Source organism: Phacochoerus africanus, chromosome 4, assembly GCF_016906955.1.
Source record: "Phacochoerus africanus isolate WHEZ1 chromosome 4, ROS_Pafr_v1, whole genome shotgun sequence".
Classification (NCBI taxonomy): Eukaryota; Metazoa; Chordata; class Mammalia; order Artiodactyla; family Suidae; genus Phacochoerus; species Phacochoerus africanus.
The window spans coordinates 57,205,908-57,215,175 of record NC_062547.1 but is presented as its reverse complement, the minus strand read 5'-3'; the positions used below and the strand labels follow the sequence as shown (position 1 = coordinate 57,215,175).

At 37.6% G+C, this 9,268-nt stretch overlaps 1 protein-coding gene across 1 annotated transcript; it reads right to left on the bottom strand.

Annotated features, from left to right (window-relative positions):
• Nucleotides 1–8,057: 8,057 nt before the first annotated feature.
• LOC125124206 (olfactory receptor 11L1) lies at nucleotides 8,058–9,029 on the bottom strand. The gene has a single exon (XM_047774353.1). The coding sequence runs from the start codon at nucleotides 9,027–9,029 to the stop codon at nucleotides 8,058–8,060; it is 972 nt and encodes a 323-aa protein (XP_047630309.1).
• Between the last annotated feature and the right edge of the window lie 239 nt (nucleotides 9,030–9,268).

The window sequence follows — 9,268 nt, the reverse complement described above, 5'->3', positions numbered from 1 at the left end:
GAGAAGACCTTTCAGGGTCTTGCTCAGTTACAGAAGGAGATCCATTTTATAGAGAGAAAAAGGAAGTTGGGAGGGCTATAATAAACAAAGAGTCTGTGGCTTTTCATTGGCTGAGTCGTTGCCAGGAAAAAAAGAGGAAGACATTCTTCTTCCTGTTGGATTATGATACTCTTAGCTTTATGTAATTAAGATTTCTCCTTTTTTTTTTTTTAAACATATTTTAAGTTAAACAAGCCTCCCTGTTCTTTAATTATCTAGTGGATTTTTGCTTTGAACTGTATGGTATAACCCTCCTACATATTTTTATGTGTTATTTTGGTTTTTTTTCTATCTTTCTTCTTTTGCTTTTTTTTTTTTTTTTTTTTTTTTTGCTTTCACACCTGTGGCAAATGGAAGTTACCAGGCTAGGGGTCTAATCATAGCTACAGCTGCCAGCCTATATCACAGCCACAGCAATGCCAGATCTGAGCTGCATCTGTGACCTACACCACAGCTTATGGCAATGCTGGATCCTTAGCATTGCCAGGGATTGAACATGCAACCTCATGGTTCCTGGTCGGATTCCTTTCCACTGCACCACAATGGAAACTTTTTAATGTGTTATTTTGAATTCCATTTCTAAAACAGATTTTTTGAGGGAACATGGGGGAGATGTAACTATACATTGTGCTGCAAGCGCATTCATCTAGATTTTTTCATGACAGCAATATGATCTATCAATCTCCTTCACAAAGTGCATATATTTTCATTATATGAATATACATTTTATTCCTACAGAATTTAAATAGGCGAGTGTGACTAGGCACATAGTTATAGCAGTATAGTTGGTTATAATACCAAAGTTATTTTCCCAGGATATGTGAGGTCCTCCATGTTCCATTCTCTGCCATTCTATCCACTCCTTCTTTTATACCACTCAGAATTGGTATATCCACCATTGTGTTCTGTTTAGAGATGATTCTTGTGGGTAGGTACAGAGGCAGGAACTGGGGAACAGAAAGACTGTTGGAAGCCCTATTAGGAATATTCCACCCACTTATGAGTATTCTGCTCATAACCAGAATGCCAAAGCCGATGTTCCTGCCTCCCTCAAGAGTCATATTTCCCATTTAAGTGAAATCTCACTTTGTTCCTACAGGTTAGGTTCTTGTCTCATAGCAGAAGGAATTCAGAAAAGAAAGGGAAGTTGAGAAAGAAAAAGGAGGATTTATTTAACTGAGAAATATACCTCTTAAAGAGAGGTGGACAGGAGTTCCCATTATGGTGCAGTGTAAATGAATCCTACTAGAAACCATGAGGTTGCAGGTTTGATCCCTGGCTTTGCTCAGTTGGTTAAGGATCAGGCACTGCCATGAGCTGTGGTGTAGTTCACAGATGCCTCTTTGCTCCCACATTAGACCCCAATTAGACCCCAGCCTGGGAATCTCCAAATGCTGCGGGTGCATCCCTAAAAAGCAAAACGCAAAAAGAAAAAAAAAGAGAGAGAGAGAGAGAGGGGAGCAGTTACCCTGGGCTTCTCTGGCAAATCACTTATAAGGGGCATCCAATTGCATGGGTGGGATATTCACTGGGAAGGTGGGTTGGGGGTCTTATTCCTTAATTTTAATTTCAGCTCTACTCTCTGGCAGAGGGATTTTGGTCTTTATTTAGCTTTGATTGGAAGTGTCATGGTATCAGTGCATGATGGGTACTTCTTATCTGCATAGCTAATTTTATTATAATTTTATTCTAAGGAGGACATAATGTGCGACAGTTTACATTTGTTTGCTGGAAATTCCTGTCCTTTTCCACCTTTCTTTGTCTGCCTCAGGGCAGTTGTCATGGGGAAAATGTGTGGTTTCCTGTCAGTTGGGATGTTCCTGCTTTTTTTTGTCTGCCCATGGACCCTGCTGTTTGCATGATATGTGGTTTCCTGCCATCTGGCCTCATGCCCCCCTTTCTCTGCTCATACCTAACTACCTGCTCTAACAACTCTACTTTCTAAGTTATTGTCTCTTTTCTGAATTCCTTCAGGAGGAGACAAGAACTTTCCCATGTGAACAAAAGTGAGTCATCAGCAGTGAATGGGTGTTTTGGCTGAGGAGAAAACCTAGGTGGAACATCAACATACCCACTCCAGGTAACAGTCCAATAGTTATTGATTACTTAATACATTCATCACTTCCTCAAGGACTTTACATAGAAACCACTATGGAGTGGATATTGTTTTCCTTCTTACAATTTGAATTACTTAAGTATAACCCTGATGAAATAGTACATGACATCTCATGTTCCTTGTGTGTGGAAGACCTGGGATTTGAAAGAATGAATCTCTGATTAAACAATGTGTCCTTTTGACCACAGGTGAAATAAATTTGTTTTAAGGTAGGAAAAGAAAATAATTAAACATAAAATTCTGTGTGTTTATTTGAGACTTCTTCTCTAATGTTCAGTGTGTGTCTGAATTACACATTAATCAGATTTTCTCAAAGATGGGAGTTTCTGCTCAACTGTAAAGATCTTTTTTTTTTTTTTTTTTCTTCCAATGCTGGCAATGCAACTTCTTAAAAGACTAAAGTTCTTTCCCAGCTGCGTAGGGGGTTATGGTGACTTGCTGCTCACTTTTTTCTTGCTTACCTGGACTGTGTATCCTTGAAAATCTTTATGTAAAATATCAATATATCATTTTGATGTATAATCCTTTGTCTCAAAAATGTATATGACTATGCTTCAACTTCTAATAGGCCTAACAGTTCTCAGTGCTTTCTAAGACTTTGGTTCCCAATTGGTTTGAATATAATTCCCTTTTCCTACATTTTAACTTGGTAATTAATTGAATTTCATCAATACCACTTTGTTATATAAGTGTTTAATGTTGACTTCATGAACTGAATGAACTGACAAGCTAGTCAGCCCAACTCCTTGACAAATACAGCAAAGGTTATAAGACAATGTTTCAAAGGGATATCATAGGCAGATATGGGGCCAGCAGTATTTTGTCCACCCTGAACACTCTGTCCTGGTCCTTCATCTGCATTTATTCATTTGATATCTTTTGAGAGTAGAGCTATAAGTTAAAAATCAAGGATAAAGTCATAGTCCTTGTTCTCACAGGACAGATTTAGGGGTAATTAATCTTCAAGAAAACACATATAAGATATATGATCAGACAGATATGTGTGAAAATCTAGCTGAAGCCAGTAGAGATTAAGGCTACATTTAGTTCTATGTTTACAGAGACAGAAATAAACAATAGGTTATATTATGAAACCATGCATCAATTACTGACACATAGGAAAGGGACAGTTTATATTATATTACATTCATGTGTGTGGTTATAGGTTTCATGGGAGATGGTTTTCAATATCAATTTTAATGAAATAGAGTCAATTTTTTTTTTTTTGTCTTTTTGCTATTTCTTGGGCTGCTCCCACGGCATATGGAGGTTCCCAGGCTAGGGGTCTAATCGGAGCTGTAGCCACCGGCCTACGCCAGAACCACAGCAACGCGGGATCCGAGCCGCGTCTGCAACCTACACCACAGCTCACGGCAACGCCGGATCGTTAACCTACTGAGCAAGGGCAGGGATCGAACCCGCAACCTCATGGTTCCTAGTCGGATTCGTCAACCACTGCGCCACGACGGGAACTCCGAAATAGAGTCAAATTAAAAAATACAGATTGGGACACATTTTTGGAAGGATAGATTGAAAACAAAGGGAAGAAGGGGAAGATTTAAATGGGACAGAAAATAAATTTTGAATTACATTATTTATATTCAGTTAGTTAAAACAAATAAACTTCAAAGAAAATATATTTTGAGGAAACATATAGGCCAAGAGCAAATGCATAAAACTTTCATTCAAATATTATTATTCTTATAAATGTGATACAAAACTTTCCCAAGTAAATTACATGTATAAAGGGGAAAAGTAAAGATGTTTTCAGTTTAAAAAAATTATGAATAAGAGAATTTGGATTCACATCACATTGTTTCCTTATCTTTATAATAAAGTCCATGTTACTTAGTAGTTAAGAATAAAGGCAAAAAGTATGTTAATAACACTTATTTTCCATCATTTGCATAAAATATTTCCACTATTCCCTTTTCCTATTATCACTAAATTGTTGGTAAGGTGATATATTTAACCAAAAAAAATCATGTTTATGTCATAATGAATGTATAGCTTTTCATATTGTGCACTTAAAAGACAGGTCAATCGCATGATTCAATTTTTTTAAAAACTGCCAGAAAAATGATGTTTATTGCTCCACTGATAAAATATGCAATTGAAGGAATTTATTATTATAGTGATGGGTTTTATTAAAACTTTTTGTTTTGTTTTGTTTTGTTTTTTGTCTTTTTGCCATTTCTTGGGCCGCTCCCGTGGCATATGGAGGTTCCCAGGCTGGGGGTCTAATCGGAGCTGTAGCTGGCAGCCTAAGCCACAGCCACAGCAACGCCGGATCCTTAACCCACTGAGCAAGGGCAGGGATAGAACCCACAACCTCATGGATCCTAGTCGGATTCCTTAACCACTGCGCCACGACAGGAACTCCTATTGAAACTTTCTTACAATTTTCCTGGCCCCATGATATGATAAAAATGTTTCAAATTTCTGAAATGATTCCTTAAAAAGTGATATATATTGTTCTTGATCTGAGAATAATCACCAAATTTGTAATTTTAGGTCTGTTATAATTATAACATCATATAACATTATGTAACATTAAATAAAGGATCTAGAGGCCCATTTTAAAGTAACTGAGAATCAAATTAAGTTTAATTTAAAATCTATTAAATTTAGTTTCATCAAAGTCAGGGACTTTGAGATATTCCATCAGCATATTCCACTCAAGGTTGGAGTAACACCTTTAGTGTCAGCCCTGACCCTGGAGTGGTCTTGAAAAGCTCTGATAGTTCTGGGTCAGTCAGTTTTTCTTCCCTTTGGAACTCCTGTTCCTTGTTTACTCATCACTTCTTCCTGAATCTTACCTCACTTCCTTGCCTAAATGGAAACTGAACGCTAACTCTCTCAGGTGTAATTACTTAATATCTCTTTCCCTTGATTCAGGGTTGGTCTGCTGACCTTGCTACTTACTGCTTTACTCTGGATATCATTCACCCACTCTCTTTTTAAAAAAAAGTCCAGAGTTCCTGTCATGGACAGCAAAAATAAATCTGACTAGGAACCATGAGGTTGTGGGTTTGATCCCTGGCCTAGCTCAATGGGTTAAGGATCCAGCCTGGCCATGGGCTGTAGTGTAGGTCACAGATGTGGCTTGGATCTGGCATTGCTGTGGCTGTGGTGTAGGCTGGCAGCTGTAGCTCTGATTAGACCCCTAGCCTGGGAACCTGCATATGTCATGGGTGCAGCCCTAAAATGACAAAAAAATAAAAATAAAAAAGATAAAAAATAAAAGATAAAGAAGTAAATAAAAGTCCTTTAAGGCTCATGGTAAGTAAATGCACAACTCACTCTCCCCTCATTGAGACAATTCACAAAGCTGCTGGCCACACCCTCTCATTAACAAATGATACAGGATGATAACTTTCCTCCCAGAATTTTTGCCCTTAGCCATGTGGCCAATTCATCTTTCTTCTCATGACTTGAATTATTTCACTAATTCTTATACTCTTGACTTTTTTGTGATCCAAAACTAAACACTGTCTTAAATTGCTATCTTGAATTACTAAATACTACATATGACTTCTTATCAATCCACATAGCACAAATAATCCTATACAACTGCTTTTTTAAAGCTCTAGATTTTAGTCAATATTTGCTTCACTTCTATCCAGTGTGTTTGTTTACCTTGTTGGCAATCTGAGACTCTAAATCCCATTGCTTCTTTGCCTTCATCTCCAGCTCTCCATAGAGCTAAGCCAAAACCCAAGGTGTACTCTTTCACCATATGGGATTGAACTAAAACAGCTGAATGAATATAACGCAGAATATGCAGGCAGTTCACAATAAATTGGTGATATCCTACTTCAACTAGGCACTAATTTTTGCTTCCAAATCCACTTCTGTCTTCAGTTATTTATCAATGTTATTTTACAAAATGAGTCTGGAATACCTTTCCACTTTCTTCCAATTTTAACCTACACTCTGTGATAAATAAGACCCATTGATATTGTCTCAAAAACATGAGCTACATTAGTCCTCAGATGAGAATTTTTACAAGCCCTAACTATTTTTTGAGCCCTCATCAGATTAAAATGATACTCTCACTTCTGCCTATCACATTAAAGAAAATGTTTTCCCTACATTTGCCCCACAGTCCCTTCCTTTTCAACCTCAAGCTGGCAGTTTTCACTCTCTATATCATTCCTCAAATTTCGGCACACTGGCAGGCCTTTGCCACAAGTATTTGAATTTAATCAGGTGTTGAAATCTTACAACTTACAAAAATACAACAGCCTCTCCAATACAGGCACATTTATCACATTTTTTCACAGTTGTGTTTCTCAGAGTAATTGTTTGCATAAACACAACTGCTTCCATTTCCTTATATTCTAGTCACTCCCCCACTGTAATCAGTCTGATATGAAGCCTTCCCAGTACAAAAATGCCATCTTTCGCAAGAACAGTACCCTCCATGTTAAGAATTCTGAGAAAAACACCTTAATCCTCATCTTTCATGCTCAGTGACTCTTCCTGCTATGGCCCCAGCAACTCTTGTTCTCTTTCTGTCTTTTCTCTAAACAGTAGTAAAATTTTCAAATGCAAAATATATTTCATTTCCAAATTGATACCATTCGATAGTCAATCATTTTTCTTAGTATAAAATCTAAAACTTCTACAGGGATTTGAATGACCTACATGGACTAGCTCTTGACTTTCTCTCTGTACTCATATATTCCTTCCATCCCCAGTTTCCCTTGGCTGTTTCTGCCATTCATGCCATGTTCTCTGCACTGACCAGTATTTCTTATTCTCCTCATTCCTGAAGTGTAGGCTAAAACACTACATAAATATAGAAAGCTTCACTAACCTTCTATGATGATTGAGACCCTACTGTTCTATATTAATGTGCAGGCTTACACTTTTTATTTCATAGCAAGCATCACAAAATAAAGAAATAAATTAGTCCTTTCATGAATCATTATATATTTCTCTCCCCATTAAGACATTAAAGCAAAATCTTCCCTGGCCATTTCCTGGGTAACAGAGACTGCAGCAAGGAGACTGGCATATATCAGGGGATTAAAATATTTGTGGAATTAATGAATGGAATGGTAGGCAGGATTAGTAGAAGTTTTCTAAATACTGGTTGACAAGTAAAATATGAAAGTGACTTGTCTTTGAATGTACAGCCTTTGACTCCTAGGGATCAAAAGAACATATGATACTTTGGACTTTTCTTTCTCTCCCATTTATTTCTCTTTTCTTCCCTTTCCATCCCCATTCTTCCCCTTCTCTCTCCCTCTCTTCCTCTCTTCCTCCCTTTCTCCCCCCTTTCCTTCCTTTCTTTTTTTTCCCCTCTCCATCCCTTCCTTCCTTCTTTTCTTTCCTAGAATTATAATAAACAATGGCCAATAAAAGAAAAAAAAAATCAAAGTTACTATACTAAATCTTTGCCACCTCAAAAATATTCATTTTTTCCTATCACTAATAGATAATTCAAGTCAACATATACTACTTTTATCTTTTTTTTTCATTCATTCATTCCACAGATGTTTAACAAGCACTAATAACAGCAGGAATTGAGTCCACAAGGACAGTCTCCTAACATTACTTAAATAACTTTCTGTATACAGGCTTTATGGACTCCAGAGTAACATTTTTATAGAATCTGAAAATAATGCATGTAATCATTATGGGCTGGGATTATACATTTAGGATCCCATCAGAAGATGAAAGAAAGTTTCCAGGACAAAATTGTCCCCAAAATGTTTGATAGAGGCAATTTAATCTTCTGAGTAGTTGTTGGAAATGGGAAAAAAAAAATGTTGTTTTATTATGGCTTGTGGAATTTACTGTAATATCAATGATGTTATTCAGTTTGAAGGCTCTAAAACTGCCACTCATTTATCCCTGAACTTAATCTATGGTGTGTTCTTGTTGGTTTTCGTCATTTAATAAAGAGACTGTCCTTCACTCTTACTCCATAGATGCCACAATTCCTTCTTATGACTCTTCTTACAGCCTCCTTGAAGTCTTTGTTCCTCAAGCTGTATATAACAGGATTCAACAATGGGGTGATCACAGTGTAGAAGACAGAAATAATCTTATTGATTTCAGGTGACAGGTGGGCATTGGGGTGAATGTACATGGAGATCATTGTTCCATAGTAGATCATGACAACAGCCAAATGGGAGCCACAAGTGGAAAAAGTCTTCATTCGGCCAGAGGCTGAAGGAATTCTCAATATAGAGGACACAATAAAAACATAAGACACAAGTGTAAGAAAAAAGCAAAAGCACAGCACAGCAACTGAGAGGATAAAAATGATCATCTCGGTGATATAAATACTGGAACATGACAGCTGCATGAGGGGAGGGAGGTCACAGAAGAAATGATTGATCTGGTTGGGCCCACAAAAATCCAACTTGGAAATCATCAGGGAAGGCAGAAATCCTGTGCCGACCCCTGCCAACCAGGAGATTGCCACCAATTTGTTGCAGATATCAGGACTCATCAGGAAAGTGTAGTGCAGTGGGCTGTAGATGGCCAGATATCTGTCATAGGCCATCATGACCAGAAGAAAGCACTCAGTAGCTCCAAAGAACACAAAGAAATAGAGCTGTGCTATGCAAGCAGGGAAGGAGATGGCTTGGCCCTGGGAGAGCAGGTTGGCTAGGAGAAGGGGCACAATGGTGGATGTATACCAGATCTCCAGAAAGGAGAGATGTTTAAGGAATGTGTACATAGGTGAGTGCAATTTCTGGTCCTGGCTCACTACTGCAATGATGACAATATTCCCTGTGACTGTGAGAAAGTAGATGAACAAGAAAATAGCAAAGAGCAATGGCTGCCACTCAAGGAGGTTCTGGAATCCTAGCAGCTGAAATTTAGTGACAGTTGACACATTTGGGGAATCCATTGTCTGTGGAGGAGAAAAACATTTTGGTAAAGCACTGTACATCAGGCATAAAGATATTTTATAACTATTTATGTTTGGAACTTCAGAGACTAGTGTTTTTAATTAGTTTAGATCTTATGTACTTTGAGAAGAGTAAATGCCTTTGATGTTATCTTGCTTTTAAAGACTACACTTTGATGTCATAAGCTGAATGTGGATATTAGGTCTCAGCAAATTCCATTTATTGGGCTCTCTGAATT

What these genes read in the sequence shown, in the direction of transcription:
- LOC125124206 (XM_047774353.1), bottom strand. Translation starts at nt 9,029, where the DNA reads ATGGATTCCCCAAATGTGTCAACTGTCACTAAATTTCAGCTGCTAGGA.